This window comes from Phodopus roborovskii, unplaced genomic scaffold (assembly GCF_943737965.1).
Source record: "Phodopus roborovskii unplaced genomic scaffold, PHOROB, whole genome shotgun sequence".
NCBI lineage: Eukaryota > Metazoa > Chordata > Mammalia > Rodentia > Cricetidae > Phodopus > Phodopus roborovskii.
In genome coordinates, this window is record NW_026125295.1 from 6,667,229 (window position 1) to 6,694,680 (window position 27,452).

General features: G+C 44.5%; 1 protein-coding gene and 1 non-coding gene across 2 annotated transcripts in view; both read left to right on the forward strand.

The window, feature by feature from the left end:
* The first annotated feature begins 493 nt into the window (after positions 1 to 493).
* Golga4 (golgin A4) overlaps positions 494 to 27,452 on the forward strand; it is an 81,744-nt gene continuing 54,785 nt past the window's right edge. Inside the window, exons 1-6 of the mRNA XM_051202200.1 lie at positions 494 to 811; positions 12,348 to 12,437; positions 15,951 to 16,049; positions 20,037 to 20,102; positions 24,108 to 24,419; positions 27,251 to 27,298. Coding sequence (XP_051058157.1) covers positions 737 to 811; positions 12,348 to 12,437; positions 15,951 to 16,049; positions 20,037 to 20,102; positions 24,108 to 24,419; positions 27,251 to 27,298 — 690 coding nt within the window. The 5' untranslated portion in view covers positions 494 to 736. The remainder of the gene's footprint in view (positions 812 to 12,347; positions 12,438 to 15,950; positions 16,050 to 20,036; positions 20,103 to 24,107; positions 24,420 to 27,250; positions 27,299 to 27,452) is intronic.
* LOC127213534 (U6 spliceosomal RNA) lies at positions 15,131 to 15,232 on the forward strand. The gene has a single exon (XR_007833646.1). It is a non-coding gene; the product is annotated as a U6 spliceosomal RNA (small nuclear RNA).

Genomic DNA, 27,452 nt, shown 5'->3' on the forward strand with positions numbered 1-27,452 from the left:
CATTGTGGCTCAAAATGGCCTTAAAGTCATTAAGTAGCCAAGGATACTAGGTTTACAGGTATACACCATCACATCCAGCTCATGCAGTGCTGAGGACAGAACCCAAGTTCTCCTGCATATGTTAGACAACACTCTACATCCTCAGCCCCAGGATCTTCTCTTAAAATCAATCAATCAATCAATCAATCAATCAATCAATCAATCAAAGCAAGCAAGCACGCACGCACGCAAGCCTAGCCCTTAGAGAGAATTCTAACAGTAATTGTGCTAACCGACACTTAACACACGCCCGGCTCCCTAGCTCCATCCTCCTTCACCCCAGCCTTCTTCACTCCGGTGCTCAACGGTGCGATGTCCCCGCATTGGGTTGCACAGCTCCAAGATCCCTGCGAGCGTCAGTGCAGTGCAGGAGTCGCTCCGTGCGCGCGCGCGCGCTGCCCCCCCCTCTTCCGCATTGTCCACCGCCGCGCCCCGTAGCAAGCTCTTGTCAAGCTCCACGTCGGCGGCGCAGGCGCCCTGGGCGCGCTCACCTGCTGCCGTTGTCGCCGCCGCCGCTGCCGGGGCTGGATGGGGGCCGAGGCCGGCCGGGGGCACCCAGAAAGGAGCGACGCGGCGGCGGCGACGCCGATCCCCGCAGGACGAGCGCCCCGCGGTGCCCGCCAGCTGCACAGGAAGGCGGCGAGGCCCGGGCCCGGCCGCCCCGCGGGCAGAGACGCCGCCGGGCCCTCGCCGCGCCATGTTCAAGAAGCTGAAGCAGAAGATCAGCGAGGAGCAGCAGCAGCAGCTGCAGCCGGCGCCGGCTCCTGCCCAGGTGCGCCGGCGGCGCCGGGGGCGGGCGGGAGCTCTCCCGTCACCCTTGGCCCCCCGATCCCGAGCCGGGGGTGGGTTTAGGACGGACCCTGGGCCGCCTACTCCCGAACCCCGGCCCCGGGCAGGGTAGCGGGACCCGTCGGGGCGTCTGACCTCGGAGCTGCCCCGCTGGGGACCGACCCTGCCCCGAGGACGGGTGCGACGGGTTCGGGTCCTGCGTGCGGGCCTCCCCCTGCTCGCGGTCCTCTCCCTCCTCGTCCTCCCCTCCTCCCCCTCCTTCTCCCCCGCCTCCCCCGCTCTCCGTCCTCCTCCCCCTCCTCCCCCGCTCTCCGCCCTCCTCCCCCTCCTCCCCCTCCTGTGCGGTGTCTGACCCCTGGCCGGTGCGCGCTGCACCCGGAGCCCGCCCGGGACGGCCAGGGTCCTCCGCGTCCACCCCCGAGGACGGAGGAGCGAGGGCGGAGGCCCGGGCCGGGCCGGGCGGCCTGCGGGAGCCAGCCCAGGGCCGCTTTCCAGCGTCCCAAGCTGTCACGAGTTAGTCACTTCGCATAACTTGGGCGATGGCGGACAGGGCGGACGGAGGGGCAGACGCCGAGCGCGGCGGGCGCGGAGCCTGGCGGCCACCCGGCCCCTGCTTCTTCCCAGGGAGGTCGCTGCTCTGCGGAGCGAGTTTGCAGGGGAGGGGGGCGTGTGCGTGCGAGAAGCGGACTCGGATCGGGAGTCTGGCTGGGCTCTGAGCACCGATTTCTTCCTGCCTTTTAGGGTTCCTGGAACCCGAGGAGGTCCGTGCTAATTGGGGAGCGCTTCGGGTGTTTAAATATAACGACCCAGCATTCTTTTTCCAGAAACTTATTCCTAGAAGGTTAAAGTTGTGAAAGGATTTAGTTATATGGTTTTCATTTTAGTGTGTGTGTGTGTGTGTGTGTGTGTGTGTGTGTGTGTGTGTGTGTGTGTGTGTGTCTGTGTCTGTCTGTGTGGGTGCATGTCTATGTGTGCGTGTGGAGGCCAGAGGACAGCCTTGGCATCAATCCTCAGGCACTGTACTTTTTATTTTACTATTTAAAAGTTTTGAGCCGGGCGTTGGTGGAGTACGCATTTATTTTACTATTTAAAAGTTTTGAGCCGGGCGTTGGTGGAGTACGCATTTAGTCCCAGCACCCGGGAGGCAGAGGCAGGCGGATCTCTGTGAGTTTGAGACCAACCTGGTCTATAGAGCGAGTTCCAGGACAGGCTGCAAAGCAACACAGAGAAACCCTGTCTTGAAAAATAAATAAATAAATAAATAAATAAGTAAATAAATAAATAAAATTGGGGAATAAGGAGGGGGGATTTAATTCTTTTATGTGTGCGGGTGTCTGTATACCATGTGCATGCCAAGTGTTCACAAGAGGCCCAAAGAGGGTGTTGGATCTCAAGGAACTTAAGTAATGCATGGTTGTAAGCCATCATGGGTGCTGAGAACTGAACCTTGGTTGGCTCTTTGCAAGAGTGACAAGTTCTCGGAGCCGTCTCTCCAGAAAACCCTGGGATCCACCTGTCTCTGCTTCCTGAGCACTGGGATTACAAGCATGTGCCAGCACACCTGTCTTTTATTATTTTTAATAATTTTTATTTCATGTGCATTGGTGTTTTGCCTGCATGTGTGTCTGTGTAAAGCTCCCCTGAAACTGGAGTTACAGATAGTTGTGAGCTTCCCTGTGGGTCCTGGGAATTGAATCAGGGTCTTCTGGAAAAGCATCTCTCCAGCCCCTATACCTGTCTATTTTAACCTGGGTTCTGAGATGGAACTCAGGCAGGCATTAGAGCTGTCTTTGAGGTGAAGAATTGGATAAGAATTGAATAAATCTTTCAGGCAACGTTAAGAACAAACAACATTGGTTTGGGTCCCTGCTGGGCATTTTATTGAGCAGTTAACAGATTATTTTAACCTCACATAAACCTATGAGGTAGATATTATTCCTCCTGTAGGTGAAGGTGTAAGGCACAGAGATGACCTAATTGCTACACAGTATCAGAGTTGCAGACAAGTATTGTTTACATAGAATGACAGATGTTACAAGAGACAGATTAAATGCAGCATGCAAATTCTGACCTATTTTTTGTGACAGAAAGAAATGTGTGTATTTTTATAAGTGGCATGGTGCCTCACACCTGTAACCCCAGCATTTGGGAGGTATGAAGGATTTCATATCCAAATCTAGCCTGGGCTACGTACATGTCAAGCCCATATACTCCAAAACCAAACCAAACCTAAAGTGTGTGTGTGTGTGTGTGTGTGTGTGTGTGTGTGTGTGTAGTGAAAATATAAGTTTAAAAGGATAAATTACTGATAAGGCATTTCTCATACTTAATGTTGACCTTTTCTCTAAAAGTGAACTGCACTTGTTCAGTAGCAAAGGGGGTTTTAGTGATTAAAAACAAAAGCTTGTTGCAAGCTAAGCTGTTAGAGCTTGTTGTTCCTGTAGCTTACTTAATACTGTGAGAGAAGCGTCTGAGCCAGATAGACTCCTATGTGTAAGACAAGCCTTCTGGGTGAAAGATGTCTTCATCCAGAATTGAAAAGCAGATTGTTAGTGTCTGTCTTCAGATCTGCCCTCAGAAAGCAGAATGATTCTGGATTATGCTTTCAAGTGTTAGGTTACCACTTTTTGCACGGCCTCTCTTACACAGCGGATTACACATCCTTGTTTTTAAAGGAAGGTGTCTTCACTTTGTGTATGATCTGGGATGTAGATTGCTATCTCTTGAAGAAATTGCCCAGCCTTGAAGGGGTCTCTGTAGCCTTGGCTGTTTTGGGACTCTCCATATAGACCAGATTGGCCTAGAACCCACAGAGATCTGCCTGCCTCTGCCTCCTGAGTTCTGGTGTAAAGGTGTCAGTCACCACTGAAGGCTGTCCTGAGAGATTTATTGCGATATGGAAGACTGCCCACTGCTGCTCTAAGCCGTCTAATTTGTGCCTCTAGCCCCTGCTTATCTTTGGTTATCTTTGGTATTTCTGTAATGTTTCTCATTATGTGCTATCACATTTTCTTCCTGCTTTATAAACTGTTGTGAACTCTGAGATAATAAACATAAATTTTGTATAAATTAAAGGTAATTATCTGAGGAGTTATTTAAGTGCATTTTAGTGTAATAACCTAAATTTGGGCGTTCAGTTTGTTTCTCTAGAGGCCTTTGTGTGCATGCTTTCTGGTTCTTAGCTTGATTTCCATAAGAGATATCGTCTGGTATGTTTGTTTCCAGGAGAGTGCCTGTCAGTGCTGGTAGTTCCTGGTAAATATTTGCAAAACTTCCATGCAATAGCAATAGTGATATTGAATAGAGCCAACCTGCCTGCCTGCCTGCCTTCCTTCCTTCCTTCCTTTTTCTAAGGCATCAAAATAATTTAACACGATAGTCATCTAATAACTAGTCACTTCTGTTTGGTTGATGCTAAGGTTATTTGAAGTCTTTCTTTGTGGCTATTATTTTAAGTAATCATGTGCTCATCAGGTCTGATTATATGATGATAATTATTATAGATGTGAATGAAAGTAAACATGTTTCAAATCAAGATTTAGTTAATTTTTTTGAAAAAAAGCAACATACATATTTTGAATTTTTTTTAACTTTGTAGGATGAACTTAACTAAAAGAAAGATTGAACAGTTAGATGGGGCTATGGCTACATCTCAGTGGTAGAGTGCTTGCTCAGCATTCATAAGGCCCTGTGTTCAATCCTAGCCTTGTGTGTATGTGTGTGTGTATATGTGTATGTATATATTTGTATGTATGTGTGTATGTGTATATATGTGTCTGTATGTGTGTTCATGTTTGTGTGTAAGTGTGTATATATGTGTGTGTATATATGTCTGTATGTGTGTATGTGTGTGTAGATATGTGTGTGTGTATATATGTGTGTAGATGTGTGCATAAATAAAAACGTATATTGGCATTTTTATTCTCATACTAAGTATCGCTAAAACTTACTTAAATATTAGTGAAAATGAAGACATGAAAGGACAAATATTTCAAGTCTGCTCATATGAAATACATTAGGCTAGCCAGATTCATCAGGCTAGAGGATGGAACCTGGCCCAAAGACTGTGGGCAATTACTGTTCAGTGGCTTGCAACATTTCAGTGGGAAAATGAAGATGATTTGGGAATGATGGTGATGACCTCATGCAGTGGGAATGTGCTTCATGTACACCTACACATGTTCAGAATGGTAGATTGTGTGGTGTGCATGCTTTATCACAATTAGAACATTCTTAAAAAGCAACATGTAAGCCCTGCAGAGTTTTTTTTTTTTTTAAGTAGGGCCCCAAATAATAGTTAGTGTAGTAGAAATTTTGAAAACAAACCGTACAGTCCCAGCAAGACGTCTCACAAATAGCAGAGGAGTCCCTTCCTGAAGGGCACATTATTGAACATTTGAGTTTACAGAGTGCCCTGTGCTAACTTCCTAAAGAGAGCACAGGGATGGGACGAATCAAATCTTTCCTGATTGCTATTTTATTTGGTTTGAGCTTTGAGACAAGTCTCTCTGTATAGCCCTGGCTAGACTGGGACTTGGCTTTGTCATCAGAAACTCAAGAAATCTGCCTGCTTCTGCCTTCTGAGGCTGGCGTTAAAGACCTGGACCACCACTGCCCAGCTGTCCTGATTGTTTATAATCTGTGTTCCTACCTAAGTGGATTAGAAATGCATCGTTATATTATTTTATTTATTTATTTATTTATTTATTTATTTATTTTTTGGGTATGAGTGCTCTGTCTGCACATAGGCCTGCAGGCCGGAAGAGGGCACCAGATCTCCTGATAGATGGTTGTCAGCCACCATGTGGTTGCTGGGAATTGAACTGAGGACCTCTAGAAGAGCAGCCAGTGCTCTTAACTGCGGAGGCATCTCTCCAGCGTTATTGTTATGTTTATGTGGTTAAAAAAAAGTATCCCCAATGCAGCTATCAGCAGAGAAGAGAAGGGACAGATAACTCCATATGTTACCCTCACTAAACTCCTAGACCAGTGGTTCCCAACCTTCCTAATGCTGTGAGCCTTTAATACAGTGTTGTGGTGACCCCCCCATACATTATTTTTTGTACGTTGCTACTTCATTACTGTAGTTTTGCTGCTGTTGTGAATCGTAATGTAACGATCTGTGTTTTCTGATGGTCTTAGGAGATCCCTGTAAAAGGGTTGTTCGACCCCCAGGTTGAGAACTGCTGCCCTAGATTACTAGGGACCTTGACTTAGACCAAGCCAGGGTTCATGGCTTTGGCATGGAAAAGTCAGTTAGGAAGCAGATTGGAGGTTTATTAATGATATTTCGATACAGGCTTAAGTACAAGGCTTAAGAAAAAGAGGTTGCCCAAAGAAAGAGTTGCACCTGTAATTCTCAAGGGAGAATGGGCGATTCTCGATGCACAGTATATGCCATTCTGGTGGCTTAGACTGCATCGGGAAAGCTTGCTGAGAAACCTTACTTGCCTTCTCTCTGGTTTTGATGAATGGATAAATGAGGCGGCTCTGAACAAGCCTTGGGTGGCGTTAGGTCTGATGCAGTGAAAGCCGGAGCCACAGCATTGCTGAGTCTAGTGCATGTCCTCTTCTGGTGAGAGTTCATGGCCGGGGAAGGGAGAAAGGGCCACAAGTAGTGCTGAGTGCAGCCGCCTCCCCACGTGCCTGGGGCACAGGTTCTGTCCCCACCCACTTTTGGTGCCGAGACTTCCTTTCTCAGAAGCAGCCCGGTGACGCACACCTAGAATCTCAGCACATGAGTGACCGAGGCAGGAGAATCAGGAGACTCAGAAAAGAAAAACGAAAATCTGTAATCTCAGTGTTAGGGTCACAAAAGTTTTGAGAAATTGGGTTGAATTAGCCTGATTTGTTAGACTGTGAGGTCCAGAGATGCTAACAGGGGCACTTTATAAGCAGACTAAGCCCATGGTAGGTGGCCCTTCTTAACTAGAGTGTCAGGTTGATTTGCAGTGTGCAATGCAGAAAGATCCAGGGGCCCCACCCCCACCCTCAGTGTGTGGGAGGAGTTAAAGGGCAGGTGCTTTGTATGCTGGCACAACCTAATATCACATCTGTTTCTGACATTGCATCTGCTTGGGGCAGAACCTCTGAAGCAGGAGCTAAGTCAAAAGGCGTGTGAGCAGCCAAATGCACTAAGGATTCTCTAGCGGAGTAAATGGCTCATGGGTAAGGCTTGCTCTCCTTTGTCTTACTCCATTAGAGCAATCCACTGCTAGCAGCAGACTGGAAGCGGTGAGGGGATGAGAGGGCTCCCCCTATAGGTGATGAGTTGATTAAAAATAAAATTAAATTAAAAGTGAATGTTGCTTTTTTCCTTAGAAAGCTGGGATTGGTTGATTTCAGAAAGTTACTGATTCATAATTACTAAACCTCACTGATACCTAAAGAAATGTGTATATACAGAATTGTACCTGTGCTTCTAACAATTCCACTTAGTGTCCGTGAAACTCCCAGGTAATGCAGCCTCTAGTAGAGAAAGTTTAGGTATAGAACATCTTACTAACTTGAATATCCAAAATTTTTGGTTTTGCTATCTTTAAATCATATTGTTCAACCTGAGAATAATATTAATTTCATTTTTAAAATCATAGTTAAAAACCTGAGATAAATTGGAGTGTATAGGTTTGAGCATTGGTGACCAGATACAGGAACTCTGTGCTTACTTTGACTTACAAAGATGATACGGTGCCGTGAAGGTACTCCAGGTAGCTTGTGGGCTGTACCTGAAAGTCTACTCTTAAGTTTAATGAAATTACACTCAGGCCGGGCATTGGTGGCGCACACCTTTAGTCCCAGCACTCTGTGAGGCAGAGGCAGGCAGATCTCTGTGAGTTTGAGGCCAGCCTGGTTTACAGATCAAGTGTTAGGACAGGCTCCAAAGCAATACAGAGAAACCCTGTCTCAAGAACCAAAAAGCAAAACAAAACACAAAAATTACAGTGAGAAGCTAGAGCTCATTAGGGGAGATTCTCTCCAGGGTCCACTCCTTAGTGAGCAGCTGCTGGGGGAGGGAGGATTCGTGGCCGGCCGGTCTGCTCATGGTGGTGGAAGTTCTTTCTGGCAGGTTTCTCCTGCTCCAGTGGATACCTCACGTCCACACACATGTGGGCAACACTGGTTGATTAGAGGGAATGTGGGTGGGAGGGGGGAGTTGGAGGAGGGGAATAGATGGTGGATATAATCATGTTCAATACTGGGTGTATAGCTCAGCAGTGGGGCGAGATGTGGAAGTTATGGATGGGTCTGAGGCCTAGCTGCTATACCCTGTAAACAAAAGTTCTGTGAGACTTTGTTTTAGGGGTATCTCTATGAATTAGGTAGAAGTATGGTGGCATTAATGATTATTTTTTACTGTAGTCCCAGAGAAGTTTGAGAAGTAGTCATCTAGAGAACCCGTGAGGTAGACAAGGGAGTTAGACACTGTGTGCTAAGCTAGTTAGTGGAGGTCTGACTTGGGCAAGCATCTAAGTATTCTGAGCATCTAATCTCATCGGGAGATTGGGTACAATGTAACATTCCCTTTGTATCTCATCGGGAGATTGGGTACAATGTAACATTCCCTTTGTATCTCATCGGGAGATTGGGTACAATGTAACATTCCCTTTGTATCTCATCGGGAGATTGGGTACAATGTAACATTCCCTTTGTATCTCATCGGGAGATTGGGTACAATGTAACACGCCCTTTGTACCTTTCAGATTGATCATGAGGACCCCAAGTGACAAAGTATAAGGAGTCATTTGTAGTTGTCAAGGATGTTTTCACTAAACAGTGCCTACAAGGTGCTGTGCTGGGTGGACCATTTGCCTGGAAGGACACATGTTGTCCCTGCTTGGCTGAGAGACACATCCTTCCATTACTGTGATGGTGTGCACAGGTGCTGTGTGCATGTAGGAAGATGGAGCCCAGGAGTACGCAGCAGGCTAGAGCTGATTATTCCCCAAGTTAACTGTTCGTTTTCACACAGCACTAGTGCTTCCCAGCTGAGAGCCTCCACGGTTCTGTAGGTCAGTAGTCTGGGACGCCAGAACTGGCTCTGTTTTTCGGCTGTCAAGGTGTTGTCCAGGTTGGCTTCCTAGCTGCCATGTCCATGCGGTTATGATAGAGGTCAGTCAGTGCTTGGAGGTCTTGGTCTCTGCAGGTTGTTGAAGAGTCTCCTGGAGACTGCCAGCAGTTGCTATGTGTGCCTGTAGGCATTTTGCTTTTATTCAGCACAGCACATAGCTCTTTAGCCTTAGTCTCTGTCCTCCAGACCCAGATTTGAAGGACTTAATGTTACTACATTAAACTTATGTAGGTAGTTGCTTTTGTTTTTAATTAAGAGTAGTTCATTTTCAGCTAAAATCATTATTTCAGAATCCCCCTTTCCATCTATGATAACACAGTTGTGAGAGTGTTTCTGGCCGTCCTGGAATTTGCTTTGTAGATCAGGCTGGCCTCAAACTCTACAAGATCCACCTGTTTCTGCCTCCAGAGTGCTGGGGTAAAAGACGGCTCTGCCACCACCACCTGGCTACACTGGTTTTTCTTATACTGAAGGTGAAGCTTCTGGTCAGCTAATAAGAACTTGGCAGGGAATGGAGTATGAATGTGAGCCTGGATAGCACTGCCAGTTCACCTAGCAAACACACACACACACACACACACACACACACACACCACACCACACACCACACACACACACACCACACACACACACACACACACACCACACACACACACCACACACACACACCACACACACACACACACACCACACACACCCCAGATGGAAACCAGGGCCTTTCCTATGTTAGGCAAGTGCTTTTCCATTGAGCTGCCTCCAGGCCTTTAAATTCATCCCTGTCTCTTAAGTGTGAGAGCCCATTAAAGATCTGTGCCCCAGGAGACCACCTCTTCTCATGGGATTCCTCTCGAAGCTCCAGAGAAGGTTAGGGAGCCATTAGGCTGAATGTTGCCAGGTGCTATCCTGCTCTTCTCGGCACGGTGTTTCAGAGCTAGGACATCATCAGACTTACATACTTAAGTCACTTTTTAATGCCTGCCCACAGTTGATGAGGACTGATTAGACTTAGGGGGCCGAGATGTGCGGGTGACTTTGAAATTCACATTGAGGGTTATTTTCAAGCTAGTAAAGGTCTATGCAGGGTGTCCTTTGCTGGCATCTGGGTGTTTGGAGAGCTGAATTAATAACCCAGAGATTTCCTAGGCATTGTGGAATCACAAAGGGAATTGGTTGGTCTAGAACATTCCCTCTCATCAGTAGTTTCTCATTGCCCTTCTAACATTGCACCCTGTCCAGCAGGGTGCTCTCTCTCTGGCGTCAGTCTTTGGAGCTTGCTTTGAAAACTGGCTCTAGTCTAAGAAGGGTACAGCTGTGTACTGCTGTGCCCCACATTTTACATGGCTGTGGAGTACCAGAAACTCAGGCTTCATGCCTGTACAGAAAGCACTTGCCCAGTATTCAGTTCCCTCAACTTTGATGAAAGCTGTCTGTGGAGTAAACAGGCTTTAGTGGCTACCCCCCCCCCAAAATCACAACACAGACTTTTGGTTATGTGTATATGTTAAGCCATTGCTAAAGATTTATGCCGCGTTCACCTATTTGCCTGTTTAAAATTTTAAATCCTATCTGGTTCATCTTGTTTTGTCTTGGGTGGTAGAGGACATCTTATCCTTTAATGTGACTTGCACATAGCTGGTTTTAGTGGGTCCTGTGCTGATTTGAAGGTCATTTGTAGAAGGAGCACATGTTAGAATTCTTTGTTGTAAGTAACAGAATTCAGTCGGGGCAGGAAGGAAGGAAAGGAATTTGTTAAGGAATCTTTGGAGGGCTCTGTAGCCGGGGCTGATGACTACATCCTGGACTCTTAAAAGTGTTCAGGTGCTCACACCTGGCACCAGCAGGGCTCCTCCCAACTCCACTGTGCTCCCTCTGCCCTTTGTTTCCAGCTCTCTGTTCCTGTGCTTCCCAAAGGGCGACCTTTACCTTTGAAAGTCTATTTCCTTAGGTGTGACTCAGTCCCACGTGGGTGTGTCTGACTGGCAGATCTCAAGTTGCCTATTGCAGATAAACGGAGGACTGGGGTAGTAAGTTTTTAAGGTTGAACTTAGGCTGTATAAGAGCTGTTTATTGAAGAAAGTTATTGAGCTTATGTACACAGGTGTCCTTGCCATTTAAACTCACTCTGCATTCTGCCTTTGACATAAACATCCTTTCCATTCAGAGGCTAACATTTGTATCTTTCCCAGAGTGGATGGCCAGTTGTTTCTACACTGTTTACTGACCATGTGCCCTGATGTGAAGTTTAGCTTACATCTGTTTGTTTGTGTAGTGTGTGTAGTGTTTGTATGTGTGTGCTCATGACCCAGCTCCACCCTGGTCATAGCAGTGCGCTGGCACATAGGTTAGCGTTCCATTTGCCCGCTTGTTGTGTGGAGTTCAGGGGTGTTATTTTGTTACAAGTACAAAGGAGTGGTCATGTTTTGCTTTTACACTTTCAGGGCTGTTTCTTTGCTCACATTAGACTTAAGATGCCAGGATTAGTATTTGGGCTCTTTGTTCTGTATTGAAGATTCAAGTAGTTCTGTTGTTCTTAGCGTCTGAATGTCCAGCTGTGCTTACATGTAGATCCAAAGATAGGCTTTTGACTAGGGAGGTGGGACATAGCATTTACCTGTAAAGTTCATAGTACTGAATGATTCAGGGACTTTAAAGTTGAAATTGACAAAATTGGTTTTAGTTTTTTTTAATTTTTTGATTGATTGATTGATTTAATATAGTGTTCTGACTGCACATGTGCCTGCAGGCCAGCAGAGGGCACTATGTCTTATTACAGGTGGTTGTGAGCCACCATGTGGCTACTGAGAATTGAATTTAGGACCTCTGGAAGAGCAGTCAGTGCTCTTAATCTCTAAGCCATCTCTCCAGTCCTGGTTTTAGTTTTTCAAGACAGGCTTTTTCTGTACCCTTGGCTGTCTTGGAACTCCCTCTGTAGACCAGGCTGGCTTCAGAGTCACAGAGATCCACCTTCTTGCCTCTGCCTCCCGAATGCTGGGATTAAAGGCGTGTGCATCTGGCTCAACCTTTTTGTTTTGTTTTTGACAAACTTAAATTTTTTGAATCATTTTGATTTACAGAAAAGTGGCAACCATAGTACCGTTTTCATATACTCTTTCTCCCAATATTATCCTAAATATAGTCACAGTCTTATGATATATATATATATATGTGTGTGTGTGTGTATATATATATATATATATACATATATATATAATTGATTGTCAGGTCAAGGACCTAGTGGGTAGCTGTGTAATTATTATTTCCTGCTTTTTTTATATGTCCCTTTCCTTCCTTTGAGTTCCTGGGCATGAAGTAAGAAAAGAACCGCTCAAAAATAATGTACTTAAAAAAATAAAAGAAACAGAGTAAAAAAAATATAATAAGCCAATATGAGAAAAGGAAATTGTACTAGTCAGTGCCTCTTCTAATTTGTACAATGATTTTTTAAATGTAGGCTTCCTCCAACTCTGCAACACCAACAAGGATTAGAAGCAGGACATCGTCATTTACAGACCAGCTTGATGACGTGACACCCAACAGAGAGGTTAGTGTGGCATTCTCAAACACTTGTCATAGGAAGTTAAACTGTAATGCTGATGATGGGGATAATATGGGAAATAATTTTCACAAGTCGGTTATTTAATTCCTTGGTATTATATTTATTAATAACTCAACTTATCTTTTTCTTTTTAAAAATACAAGTAGCAGTTAACTCTTGTAAACTGTTATAGAAAAGTAATTTGAGGATAAGTATGTTTATTTAATTTTGGAGCGGTTAGAATAATTCAGTAATGTTTTGTTCAAATATGGGGGAAAGCCCTATATTTTCAAGCTGGTGGCTAGAAACTGAAAAGTAACAACCAATTCCATACAACTAGATTGTTTTTGTTCCTTTTTTCCTGTGAAGTATAACAAATATAGCAAGATCTTAGAGGGATTGGAGAAATGGCTCAGTCAGGAGCATTTGCTGCTCTTACACAGGACCTAGATTCATTTCCAAGCAACCACATGGGGATGCATACTGCCTACAGCTCCAGTTCTGGGGGCTCTGAGTCCCTAGGAGGCACTACCTGAGCGTGATAAATCTGCCACATCTGTAGTTACAGTCAGTTGTGGGTATGTGATCCCAAGTGCTGGGATCAAAGAGGTGAGCTCTGTTACGCTTCACTCCTGTGTAGGCCAGTGTGGTCTAGAACTCAGAGAGATCCATCTATCCATCTGTCTCCTGAGTTCTGGGATTAAAGGTGTGTATCACCACTGCCTGACCGCTATAGCTTGTGGCTGACTTTCTGAACCCTCCAGCAAGCTTTATTAAACCATAAATAATATATCACCACAAGGAAAAATGAGTGACTTCAGAAAAAATAATGACTACCCCACGGTAGAAAGACACAGCTGTAGAAGGGATGGCATGCATGACATTCACAGGATAGGTGGAATCCTTCAGGGTAGCCTGAAGGCTTCAGATGGTTGACATGAATGCCTGGGCACATCACTCCACTCAGTGTTGGTGGGCCCCGCCTTTTGGGATTTTGGTCACCATTTCTCTGTGATGGTGTCACACTTGGGTGGTGCTTTCTTAAAACCTTACATGTCACTTCCTTTTAAACTTGTATTATTATTATTATTATTATTATTATTATTATTATTATTATTTTTACTTGCATGGGTAATAATGTTTCTGCTTTAAAAAATTAATTTGGAAGCCTAAGAGAAGTGAATCTGTATAGCTTTCAACTTACAGTTACCATTTATTCAAAGAATGGCCTTTCTGAGAGCCCCAGAGTCAGATTTTCAGTAAGTTTGGATGGGATTCTTGGAGCCAGGCAAGCATTTAGGATAATTTAATATATAATTGGTAATAACATTTAGAATTTAGTATAGGAAGTTCTTGGATTCCATCCCAGGAGCTCTAGTCATCATTATTACAAAAAGCTTTTAAAAAGAATCTATACCCTGGGTTTGGGAGAAGGCTCAGCTGGCAAAATGCTTGTTGTACAAGCATGAAGACTCCAATTTGGATCCCCAGAGCCCATGTAAGAAGCCAGGTGTGATGGTGTGTGTATGTAATTCCTGGCTGGGGGAGCAAAGGCTGGAGGACCTGGAGCTGGCTGGCTGGCTGGCTGGCCACTCTTGCAAGATTGGTTAGTTTTAGTTTCAGTGAGAGAGAGTAAGGTTGACCAGGCTGGAGAGGTGGCTCAGTGGTTAGAGCACTGGCTGCTCTTGGGGAGGACCTGACTACGGTTGCCAACACCTCCCTAGGAACTCACAACTGTCATTAACTCCAGTTCCAGGGGACCTGACACCCTCACACAGATATACATGCAGGCAAAACACACACATAAAGATAAATAAATATTAAAAAAGAGAAGAAAGGTTGAGAGAAATGGAGGGAGGCACTCAGCGTGAATCTCTGTCCTCACATTGACCCACATGCTTACATGCATGCATACACCAAAGTGCACATGCATCATTTTAAAAGTTGTTTAATTTTATTTTTTCTTAGTCTGGCATAGTGATACCTAACTAATCCAGTTAGTGGGGAACAAGAGTCAATATTTCAAGGTCACCCTTGCTACATAATAAATAAGCTTGAGGGCAGCTATGTGAGGGCCTGTTTTTTTTTTTTTTTTTTTTTTTTTTTTTGTTTTGTTTTGTTTTGTTGTTCTCATCCAAGACAGGGTTTCTCTGTAGCCTTGGCTGTCCTGGAACTTGTTCTGTAGTCCAAGCTGGCCTGGAACTCACAGTGATCCGCCTGCCTCTGCCTTCTGAGTGCTGGGATGAAAGGCGTGTGTCACCAATGCCCGCTAATGTTTTTAAACTTTTGCACATGCTCATTTTCAGACATGTCCTTTACAGGATATATAATTTATTGTATATTAGGTACTACATTATATAGTTTCTGTTTTGGTATAACACTTCTGGAAGAAAAAGAAAGCACAAAAGAATATGCATCCAAAGAACTAATATTAATAGATTTTGTTTAGTTTAGATGTTTTTTTATGTGTGTGCTTTTTTCGGGGGGGGGGGGGAGGATTTGAGACATGGTTTCTTTCTGTAGCCCTCTGTCACCTGAGTGCTAGGGTTAAGGTGTGTGCCACCACCGCTTGGCTCTTGTGTATATACTTTTGATAAAGGTAATTTTGCATATAAGTATGGATGAAGGCTTTGTGTGTGTTTTATTATTTGTATATGGCAGTGCTGTCTTTTTAAGTCTCTAAAGAAGTCTTCTTAGGCGCTCACTTCGGCAGCTTATACTAAACTGGAACGGTACACAGGAGACTGGCATGGCCCCTGCGCAAGGATGACACGCGAATTCTTGAGGCGTTCCTTATTACCAAAAAAGAAAAGGAAAAAAAAAAAAAAAAAGAATACATCTTAGTATTTATAGAAGTTATGCCAAAGTTTTGTGTTGTTTACATTTATCTTAAGCCCACTTTACTGAGATAAGATTAACATGAAAGTTTTCTGTTTTCCGTGTATGTAAGTCAGTGAGTTGAGGATGAGTGTAGATTTGTGAAGTTACCATTGTTGGGGCTATAGCTCTACCCTATACCCATCACCCCCTGAAGTTTCCTCCTGTCATGATTTTGCTGCCGCCGAGGAGAAGGATGGTGTCTGGTAAGAAGAGCTAACGTAACGTCTAAGATGTAAGCCTGCTAGAAGAGTTTAAGTACACAGTCTGCTAGTTCTGAGTCTTCATTGCTTGTCACCAATATTTTGCACTTTTGTGGGTTTTTTTTTTCATATTGGAATACCACATTGCCAGATATACTGGGTACTATGATGCCTGCTGCAGACAGACATCCGTGTGCCAGTTAGCAAGTGGCTTCCAAGTTGGCCTTTGAAATCCTAAACTAATTAGTTCATCCTATTCGTGATCTTTCCCAGCAACTTACTGTTTCTTTTTTGGTAGACGGGGTGATCATCATGAGAGTGGCTGTAGTGGTATGAACGTTGTAGTGTAGTGCTGTGAGAACTTTCTGGAACATGCCATGATTTGTATTTATCATTTGTCTTGTTTTTATGCCTCTGCTTATTACACCGACTGAGACAGGTACTAGCCGGGATGGTAGCAGAACCTGCCTTTCTCTCTGAGTATACTATCTTTGCTTTGGATTCCTCCAAACAGCCTAAAACACAGATTGGCAGTGTGGTGAGTCCTTCCACCGCTTTTTGCATTCCCTTGTGGGGAAGCAAAACATTCGGGTAGTTGTAGCAGCAAGTCTCATGCGGTTTACCCCTTGCCTTTCCTCATAGTGACTTCAGTGTCGTGTTGCTAACCCTGCTCTAAACCTCCAAGAACAAGTTCCTGGGTCTGGCTGCTAGTTGCTTCCTGGGAACTCTAACAGCGTCGCAGTAACATCCCCCCTTCCCACTAATGTAGCGAAGGCGACCTTCACTTGTTAGAACTAGCGCTCATGTTTTATCCCTTGGAAATGTTTGCTTATATCAAAAAAGCCAGTGTGTGTGATTAGAAGTCTGTTTTACTGTTAGGAAGAAGCCACGAATGTTTGAAACGAGACTTGACTTTTTAAGGGAGCTCATGCTTTCATTGTGTAAGTCAATAATTAACAACATTGCATAGTTAGGTGGATTCTGTTACAGCATGTTCATGTCTTTATTTTGAAACGACAGTTAAGAGTAAGTTCATTGTGTTTTGTAATGACTAGTTCTTGAGTATGAAAGGAAATAGCTGTCTCATTTTTTTAAAAAATAAATTAATTCACTTAATTTTAACTTTATATGTGACTTATTTTGGGAAAGTAGACATTTTTCTATTTGGAGTAGCTGGTAAATTGATGATTTAATAAACTAAAATGTAGCAGTGTTTACTTCCTAAGGATAGCCTTTGATGTTCCCTTGGAGGATGGCTGAACTAACTGGGTTTGTAGTTTTTCTAAGTGTTGAGAATTAGTTTAACGCGGTAGAAACAGAACATTTGCTCTTAAACCAGGTGGCCAGTGAAGGCTTCTTGTGCACAAGGACTCTAAGCTTGGGTCTAGAGAAGAGAGCTCTAAGGTAAAGAGGGGCTGTCAAGGGACATTTGGAAAACTGCTTTCGCTCTGGCTCTGGCTGCAAGCAGCGCTTACTATTTATAAAGATATTTGGGGCCGAGTCAGGAGTCCCAGCTACATCATAGACTTACCAGTTTAAAAAAAAAAAAAAAGCATGCTATATTCTACATATAGGAGTAATAGAAACTTAAAAGGTATACCTGTCATGAATACAGTGTATAAAATAATTTCTTTTCCTATTCTGTTGTCAAATATGCTGTAAGGTAAAAGTGAGTGCTTTAAATTATGTAAAAATAAACTTAAGTAGACTAAAAAACTAATTTATATATATTTTGTATGTTCATGATTAAAAACATCTGCACGAGACAAAGGGAAACTACAGAATAGTTGTTTGGTATCATAATAAAAACTTAGTGTGGGTTAATTACAAGTTTATCAAGTGTTGAGTTTTCCGTAATTTAGTTTTTTCTTCTTCTCCTTCTTCAAGGTTTTTATTTATTGGGTCAAGGCAGGGTCTCATTATCATTAGCCCTGGCTGTCCTGGAACTTGCTATGTAGACCATGCTGGCCTTGAACTCACAGAGATCTACCTGCTTTCCAGATGCCAGCATCAAAAGCATCTGCCAACTTCCAGGGTTTAACTTGGTTAAAAACAACTGTATCCTTAGTGCTCAGTAGTAAAAAAAAAAAAAAAAAAAAAAAAAAAAAAATGGTTATAGAAAGATTGAAACACATGTAATTAGAGAAGATTGTAGAAAAAAGTAGAAAGAATATATTTGAATACAAATCTGGCAGAGAAGCTGTAGGAAAATTTACCTGTTGTTCAAGAATTGCCCCAGTTGGTGACCCTGGCCATCAGCATAGGGTGACTGAGTTCTTCTGCTTCTCTGGGACAAAGACGTTGAGAGTTCCTCTGTGAAGGAAGTGCCCAGGCAAGGGTTTAACAGTCATTCACTGGGTGCTTACTCTTAGGCAAAATGTCAGATACTGGGTGCCAGGATGGGAATATTGGTGTGCCCTGCCCTCTGAGAGCTAATGGGTTAATGTGGAGACAAAGATGTCTATGTGTATGTTTACACAAAAAGAATCCAAGTCTTGTAGAAGAAAATAAGCTGCATATAGAATGCGTTGTTGGGTCTGCAGATGAGCCAGATGGGCTTCACAAAGCAGGGATTGCAGAAGCTGAAAACAGAACAAGGCAGAAACAGATAGTGGCAGAAACCTCAAGCTTTGCTTCCAGAGAGCCCTGATCTAGACTCACACAGTCTACCAGGCCAGTATGCTCTCAGGTGTGTACTATACCTGCCTGGCTGTGTGATACGGGGTTTACCTTTAGACGTATTTTCAGAGCTAGTCATGCACGTTCATTCATGCCTGTAATCTCAGCACTCAAGGCGAAGGAAGGGAAATGAAGAGTTCAAGGCCAGCCTCGGCAATGTAGATAATTTAAGACTTTAGACTACGTAAGACCCCGTCTCAAACAAACAAGTGCAAAGAGAAGAGAGCTTTAAGAATGGTTTAGGTGCTGTGTGCTGAGCTTGGTTGCTGGTGTTTAAGTAGCCGGGGAGTTTTCTCACATGGACCACAGTTGTGTGTCAGCTCATTGCCTTCACGAAGAGTACGGACCTTGCTTTCCCTCTGTCCCCTGACCTACCGCACAGAGCCCTTTGAGACCTTTCTTCATGATTTAAAGTGTACTCCTGACCGTACGTACACCATTATGATGTTATGTAGATGACGTGTCCCATGCAGTTACCGTGTAATTGAAGTGGCCGTGATCAGGAAGGTTGGGGAATTCCTATGCTGTCCCAGCCATTTTTCCTATGTACCTTTAAAAAACACCTCTCAGACTGGCAAACATTAAGAACATATTTTGGAGGTGAGAGAAGGTGCTTGAAAGGTTTAACTCAGGAAAAATGGAGGCATATTATAAATAGTAACAGTGTGAATATTCCCCCTTACCACATGTCCGTTTCCCACTGTTAACAATATAAGCTCATATTCGTCCTTTGGTATGTTGCTGCATGTTCTCACACTTCCGTGGCCACACTGTTTTCCACCCCCTGTAGGTATGTATCTCCAGGAAGTTAAACCCTAAAGCTAGGGTGGTGCACATGTGTAACCCGGGATTGAAAAACAGGCGGAGCCTAGGCAACTTAACAAGAATGCCAAGGAAATCCTCCATGTGTACATATTTTGCTTTCTTTCCTGAAAAATAAGGCTAAATTATATGACACAATAAGTTTGTAATACCCAATGACTACTTTGTTATTAGTAAATACCTCATGTCCCTTGAGAAACTGGAGAATACTTTTGACAAGCTACCCGTCGTCTCTCCTTTGATCTTTCCTTGGGTTAGCTGTAGAGGAAGAGGAAGTGTAGCATGGAGTTGCTGGGCCCCTGGGACATTGACCAGTGCTGTATGGGGTGCCATGCTGTTGTGTACAGCAAGGCGGTGGTTTTCCTATGGCTGCTCTGTAGTGGTGGTGGAGCGTGGAGGCTGTGCACTGTACATGCTTACAGAATTCTGAGTCTCGGAGTCCTGAGCTGCCCAGTGGCTCTTCCTGGGAGCACTGGGCTCACCAACAGTACCTGCGGAAGAAGTTTCCAGTAGAACATTTCCCGAAAACGTTTGCACTTGCCTCATTTACATTGTTGGCGTAGAATGAATGAGGCATTTCAGTTTCCTATTACCACGTTTTTTTAAAAAATAGCTTTGCCCAAATAATTTTAATTTGAATGTAATTTTACTGTGGGGAGCAGGCGATATGACTTCCTTTTGGATAGTTTTCTGTTGGAGTGAGCTGTGCTGACTGAGTCCCTCTTGTTGGGCTTTGTCATGGGGACAAAACTAGGAGCATAACGGGAAGAGGTTAGCTTGAAACAAAAGTTCTACAAACTAGATGATTTAGTTTCATGTTATACAGCAAAGCGATTTTTCTAAAACACTTAACCACACTACTTTTGCTTGCATGAAAATCTTCTAATAAACAATTACTAATTTTGTTCAACAGAGAAAAGTGTCTACTAGGTCTTCCTTAGTATTTTGTTTTCAAACTTTAGTTTTCTGTTCTTTTTTTTTTTTTTTTTTTTTTTTTTTTAATAATGTTCTTTCTTGTTCTTAGAATGCATCAGCACAAGCAACAAAATCTCCAGATGGTGTTAATAGAAGCGAAGCATCCCCTCCTCAGGTTGGTTACTAATTTATTTAAAGATGCGAGTCCTTTCAGATTGCTGGCCCGTTTGTCCTTACTGCTACGGGACTGGAAGGGGACGCCACACGGCAGCTTTGCCGACAGAGTGGCTCATCAGGCAAAGGTGCTTGCCAGGAGGCCTGAAGACCTGAGTTTGACTCCCGGGACCCCACTGCAGGGGGGCCTGACTCACAAGTCGTTCTCTGACTTATGTGCTCTATTTCCTGATATGTACAAATAAATTAATAGCTAGAATAAAAGTTAAAAAATCCCCTAGGCCCAGAAATAATTAGTGAGCGCCTCTGGCCCCTTCTGCCCCTTCTCTCCTCTGCAGAGGTTAGCGCCATTCTTGGTTCTAGCACTGCAAGTTCATTTTATTATTCTGACCTTTATAAAAGTGTCTGGTCTCCTGCCCGCCTGTCTCCTCCTCCCTCCTCCCTCCCCTCCAGTTCTTTAGGTGGTTCTCAACCTGTGGATGGAAGCCCCTGGTGGGTGGGTGGGGTGGGTGAGGGGCTGGGAGTGGTGGGTGTGGTGAATGACCCTTCCTTTCACAGGGGTCACATCAGACATCCTACATATCAGATGTTTACATTCGGGTTCATAAGCTGTAACTCCAGGAGATCCAACACCCTCACACAGACACACGTGGGGGGAAATAATAAAATGAATCATTAAAAGCATAATTCATAACAGTAACACCATTACAATTAGGAAGTAGTGGTGAAATAATTTTATGGTTGGGGTCACCACAGCACGGGGAACTGTATGAAAGGCTCACAGCAGTGGGAACGTTGAGGACCACTGATCTAGACAGTTTCATATCTCACCTTGACTGGTCTAAAGCTTTCTGTGTAAGGCAGGCTGGCTTCACGCATGCAGTAGCCTCTGCCTCTGGAGAACTGAAGTTACAATATGAGCCACCCTGCCCAGCTAGCTAGCCTGGCTGCTTTTGTTTCATACTCCTCCACGACATGGATCTGTGTTGTTGCTGTGATTCCAAACCGTTTCCATTGCTTTCTGGTATCCCAGAGGTGAACAGGATTGCTGGCTGCTATTCCACTGGTGAACAAGGAAGGCAGTTATGACGACATTCTGTAAAATAGGCTAATTTGATGTAGGGCCATTTTGGTTGTGTCTTTTGTTGGCCATACTTACACATTCCTGTTGGTGCATGTGTAGGAATGGAATTGCTGGGTCAAAGCGTGACTGTTCAGCCTCGGGTCTTCACGGATTGCTTCACATCCCCACGCTGTGTGCCACCACCGTAGTTCCAACTAACCATTTCCCGGGCTGGGTGGGGTCGGGGTCAGGAGGTGGTTTGCACCTTCATGGGTTTAAATTTGCATTTGAGAAGCTGAACATTTTAGTCTGGTTGTGTTCTTACACTCAAACCCTGGCTGTGGTAGGAAGGAAGAAGGGAAGGTTGGATTGTAGCACAATAAATAAAAGACCCAGAGACTGATTGATATTGGGGTCCAAGCTTTCTGAAGATCGGAGAAGCAAAGCAGCCAGACCCTAGGTCTTACCTCTCCCTCAGCTCACACCAAAGGGGTGATCCTCAGAGTGTTCCCAACTTCACTGCTCCTCAGATTCACTCAGACTGCTCTGCTGTCCGCAAGGGGCTAGAGACTAATTCTCCACATGAGACCCTTTGCTTTTATACCTCCCTAGTGCTGGGATGCAAGGTGTGTGATCCCTAGTGCTGAGATCATCTTTGTGTGAGCAGTTGAAGACTGATCAGTCTTGTGTAGATCTGGGTGGCCTTGAACTCACTGAGATCCGTCTGTTTCTTAATCCTGAGGCCTGGGATTAAAGGTGTGTACCACCACCACCACCACCGCCACCACCACCTGATCTCTGCAGCTTGAGGCTGGCTTTGCTTTCTGAATCCTCAGGCAAGCTTTAATAAATCATAAATAATATATCACCACATTGGATGTCATGTGAAAGTTGTACCTGCTGTAGCAGAGCCTAAGTTGTTAAGACACGCCCACACAATGGAAAGGCTGCTGCTGGCTTCATCTTCTATAGGTAGAGACAGGCAGAAAGAGGTTGTGGCACTTCTTCCAAGCCACTACCTACTGTGGCAGAGCTAAGTCAGGCCCCATAGCAAATGCCCTTGGTTCTTGTAACCAGAAGAAAGAGTACATGCTCTGCCAGCGCTCCATCCACCGTGCCGGTGAGTCTCTTATTTCTGCCTTTGCTTCTGTTTGACGCTGTGTCTCTTAGTCTTCCGTCTCTTCATGCTGATTGTTGCTGCCTGTTGTATTAACTCTCTCCGTCTTTACTGTAGTTGTACAGAGTAGACGGCAACATTGTCATCGTCATCATCATCATCATCGTGGTCTCCATCCCCATCTTACAGAGGAGGAGACAGGACTGTTGGGCTTAGTGACTTGCTGCAGGTCCTGTAGGACAACAAAAAAGTTGGGACATAAGCTTTGGTGACACCGACTCTAGCACTGAAGGGACGAGTCACACTCTCTTACACACTGTGGTCCTCCCACCTCCAAAACACACCGAGAGTTACCTGAAACCCCAGCTGTTCTTAGCGTTTCTTCCCATGTGCTTCGTCTGTCTGTCCTAGGGTCTTCCGTAAGGAGGTTGTGTGCTAGGAACTGAAGACGACTGGTAATGGGATTGCTATCAAAAGCAGTTCCTGAAGACTGTTGACAGGAAGTGTTCCTTCTCTTCCTCCTAACCCTGCCTCTGTCACGAGGGTGAAACTCGTCCCTTACGAGAACAAACTAGAAAGTGCAGAATGATGTAACACAAACACTAAATCCATCCAAACTTTTACCACACGAAGCCAGTTTATCTCTGCATGTGTCTGTCCTTTGTGACATGTTCTGATGGCACCTGTGAAAATATACATAGAAATGAAAACTATTCTTAAACAAGTCAAAATGAGCTCGTGATATGCATTCATTCTGCTTTCTTTTCTTTTTCTTTCTTCTCTCTCTCTCTCTCTCTCTCTCTCTCTCTCTCTCTCTCTCTCTCTCTCTGTCTCTCTCTCTTTGATGGAGTGTTTCAAGCTCTGTGTAGCCCTGGCCATTCTTGAACTTGATCTATAAGCCAAGCTGGCCTCTAACTCAGATCCACCTGCCTCTGCCTCCCAAGTGTTTCAGGTAAAGGTGTGTGCCACCACCACCCAGCTGTACACTGCTTTCTAGCTTGATCTTTATTTATTTACTTTATAATTATGTGTATGTATATGTGGGTCAGGGGATAGTCACGTGGGTACAGGCGTTTGAGGAGGCGTCAGATTCCCTGAAGCTGGACTCACACAGGTGCCTATGAGTCATCTGCCATGGGTGCTGGGAACAGAACTCAGGGCCTCTGGAAGGGCAGCGCATGCTCTTAACCGCGGAACCATCTCTGCAGCCCCTGCAGCCTTGTCTGCTAGTAGTGCCTTGTGGACTTCTGTGCGGTGGACATTGGGTGGTTTCCAGGTTATACATACTACTAGTACAGACAGCCTGAGTTGGTGGCAGGGGGTCCCAGCAGAGATGTGTCACAGGTCCCCCACTCCCCATCCAAGGAGAGGTGGCTCACCAGAGCATTACCTTCTTCCTCAGCCCATTGTCCTTTTTGGTGAAAAGAATGTTCCGTGAAGACTCACCAGGTCAAACTGACTTGAATTGAGCTCCTCACCTCGCACTTCACCCAGGTTCCCACACTTTGGGCGGGTAGATGAGACATTACAGCCCCTGTGGGGTGGGGTCAGCATGCTAAACATGCTTCCTTTTGTTCAGATGTGCAGACTAGAGGACAGTGACTTAGTGACGGCTTGCGCTGCTAGATGACAGGCAGGAGAGTTAGGACTCCAGACATTTTACAGAAACTGGCCAGCATCTTTCATTTTCAGAAGTCAGTGTTTTGTGTCACTTATCTGGGATGCAAGTTGAACTTGTTAGAGCTTTTACTAGACCACACTGGTAACCGAGTAGTAGATGTCTGCGTGTGTATTTTAACTCTTGCTCTGCTGGGCTCTGCTTACAGACAGGCGACACACAGACCTTTGCGCAGAAGCTCCAGCTCCGAGTGCCTTCGGTGGAGTCTCTGTTTCGCAGTCCCATAAAGGAGTCTCTGTTCTGGTCTTCTAAAGAGTCTTTGGTGCGAACATCTTCCAGAGAGTCCCTGAGCCAGCTCGACCTGGACTGTCCCACTGCCACCTTTGACCCACCTTCCGACATGGAGAGCGAGGCTGAAGAGGCACCAGGGAGCTCAGATGGCCTCAGCAGGGACCAGCTGCTTCAGCGGTTGCGAAGAATGGAACGAAGCTTAAGTAGTTACCGAGGGAAATACTCAGAGGTAGGAGCAGGCCTTGGTTCGTGCGGTCCCCTTCGGCTTGGTCTCCTATTCCTGGTTACTGGGGGCAGGTAGTTGGTGGCGGGACCTAGGTACTTTTGGCAGACTCTGCCATTTTGGAGATTATTGTGTGTAGCCTGGGTTTCCCATTCTCTGCAGAGTCTGTGGACACCCAGGGCAGAGGTCATTCTGTTTCTTTTCTCTGTCCCCATGTTACGCATCTCTGACGAAAGTAGCTTCAAAATGACCTAACAGCATCGGTTTAGCTCAGTAGTTCTCAACCTGTGAGTCTAGGCCCCTTGGGGGTCAAATGACTCTTTCACAGGGGTTGCATATCAGATGTTTACATTACAGTTCATAACAGTAGCAAAGTGACAGTTATGAAGTAGCAACGAAATAATTTTATGGTTGGGAATCACCATAACATGAGGAACCATATCAAAGGGTCTCAGCATTAGGAAGGCTGAGAACCACTGTTAGTTCTGATGATCACACTGTAGTCTGATGATCGCAAAGATTTGGCTCATTCTCATTGTACCAGTAATTAAATTTAAACTCTTTGTTATGTATTGTGTATTTGTATGTGCATGCATGAATGCAGGGCATAGCACATGGGAGGAGAGGTTATAGACAGTCTTATGGGAGTTGGTTCTCTCGTTCTGCCATAGAGATCCTAGAGATTGAACTCAGGCAGTCAATACCCTGGGCCACAAATGCCTTTTCTCACTGAGCCATCTTGCCAAGCTCAGGCTCAGTTTTTAACTTTTGAACATTTAAAGTTTTAGTTAACATTTGCTTGCTCATTTATTTATTTATTTATTTATTTATTTATTTATTTATTTATTTATTTATGTTTGTTTGTTTGTTTTCCGAGACAGTGTAGCCCTAGCTGTCCTGGAACTCGCTCTGTAGACCAGGCTGGCCTCGAACTCACAGAATCTACCTGTCTCTGCCTCCCTTTCCTCCTCCCCTCCTCCCCCCTCCCCTCCCCTCTCCTCCCCTGTCCTCCCCTCCCCTCCCCTTTTTAGTACCTCAGGAACAAAACCTGTACATTTACTCTCTCAGCCCCTCCCTGTCTGTCAAATGCAGTGCAGACCCTCTGCTTCAGGAAAGCCTTTGCTGCCCTTGGTTCACGTTTATCCTGTTCAGTGTGCAGCATTTTAATTGGACATGGCTACTAAGTCAATGTTACATTCAATTTTCCATGAATGGTAAACTTAAGGGTTTGGGTGTAGCTAGTTTACTATCCACCCTGCCAAATCTAAAATGAAATGCTGGCAAAATAGAATGGAATTTTGTGGACCCTAGAAATGTACATTTCTGAAGCCAGGTATCTCTTTTCGTAGTTATGTGTGGAACTAGGTAATTTTTTCCTTCAAAAATTTTAAACTATTAGTTTTTTTTATTTCTACCTATGTTAATAATGATCTTAAATCTTTTTGTTTATCTTTATGCTACTTTTATAAATTTATCTGTGGTTTTATGTCTGAAGCTGGGGCAGCAGTATAGCTAGCATTTAAGTATGCCAGATACTGTTTACATTTATAATGGCATTTAATTTTGTACACCCTTATGAGCAAATGTGAGTTTGCTCAGTTTTGTAGAAAAGGGTTTAGGGATGCATAGAGATTAACTACCTTGCTTAAGGCCACATAGGGTAGCAGTTGATAGATTCTATGTTTGGTTCTCAGTCACTCTGGCTGCTCTCCCCTTCTAGGCTGTCTTAGAGTAAAGCAGCTTTGCAGGCATAGAGCCCTCATAGACCTTGCCTCTCTCTCTCTCTCTCTCTCTCTCTCTCTCTCTCTCTCTCTCTCTCTCTCTCTCTCTCTCTCTGCTTTTCCTTGCTGCCGCAGGTATCCAGGAAGTAGTAGAGCTGTAAGTGACATCTAGCCCTGGGCTGCTCTTCCTCCCTCTCCACCTCTGTCCTGAGTACAAGCTTTCCAGTCTGGAGTTAAGAAGGGGTCCCCCCAGTTCTTAGGTCTGCTCCTGGACTCACTTCTGCATCACAGACAGCCTCCTGACTCAGACATCAGCAGTGACATTTAGGGGCACACATCATGTTTCCAGGGAAAACGGAGACTCTTGCAGACCGTCATGCTTCCCTACAGCTGCTCTGAGCTGGACAGAGGCCCCTGGCTCTGCTAGCGCAGGCCCCAGCTGTGCTTTGAATGCAGCTGTCAGTGTGTAAAACTGCAGGGTTAAAACAGCGTTATTGCATTGCTTCATGGAGCTGTGCTTGGGCTCCTGGCTTCATTTGCTAGTTATGCATTTCTTTCCTCTGACATTTTTATTATTTTGTTTGATAATAACCAGGAGAGCTTTTAAAACAGATTCCTGTCCCTCTACTGTGTCCCTCACTTCTCAGTGAGTTAATTTTGGGTTAGGCCCTGGAATTTGTTTCCAGAAGATACTTGCACAATGCTGTTTGTTGCAGATGTACTTAGTCCTGGACTACAATTGGGTAGCCTTCCACCTTCAGGCAACTTGGCTGCAATTCTCACCTATAAGGTGTTGAAATCTGAAGGCATGCCTGGAGATTCACTGGCTTACAGTAAACTTAAAACTTACATTTTAGAAATAGACTTGCTGGGCTGGAGAGATGGCTCAGCTGTTCGTTAAAGGCTGGGCTCACAACCAAAAATACAAGAAATAGACTTGCCACGTTACTTAGTTTTTCTTATGGATTGAATAAGGCTCAGTTGTCTGTGTAGGACTGTTGTGATTGGTTTTTGACTTTTGCAAAGAGAAAAATTTTTAGCAGCATTTAGAATAATGAATTGTATTTGTTGAGAAATGAAATAACTAATGTTATTTTTGTGGTTTGTTTGTTTTAGCTTGTCACAGCATATCAGACTCTTCAGAGGGAGAAGAAAAAGTTACAAGTGAGTGATTTATTGACCGTTGTTGAGTTATATTTGATTTTAAAGTCAGAAAAGTTATCGTAGGAATATTTCCTCTCCTTTTTAAACATCCTGTGTAGTTCTAGATTTAACCTGTTTTACCGTTACTAGAGGTGTGACAAAAGAGTGAGAGATG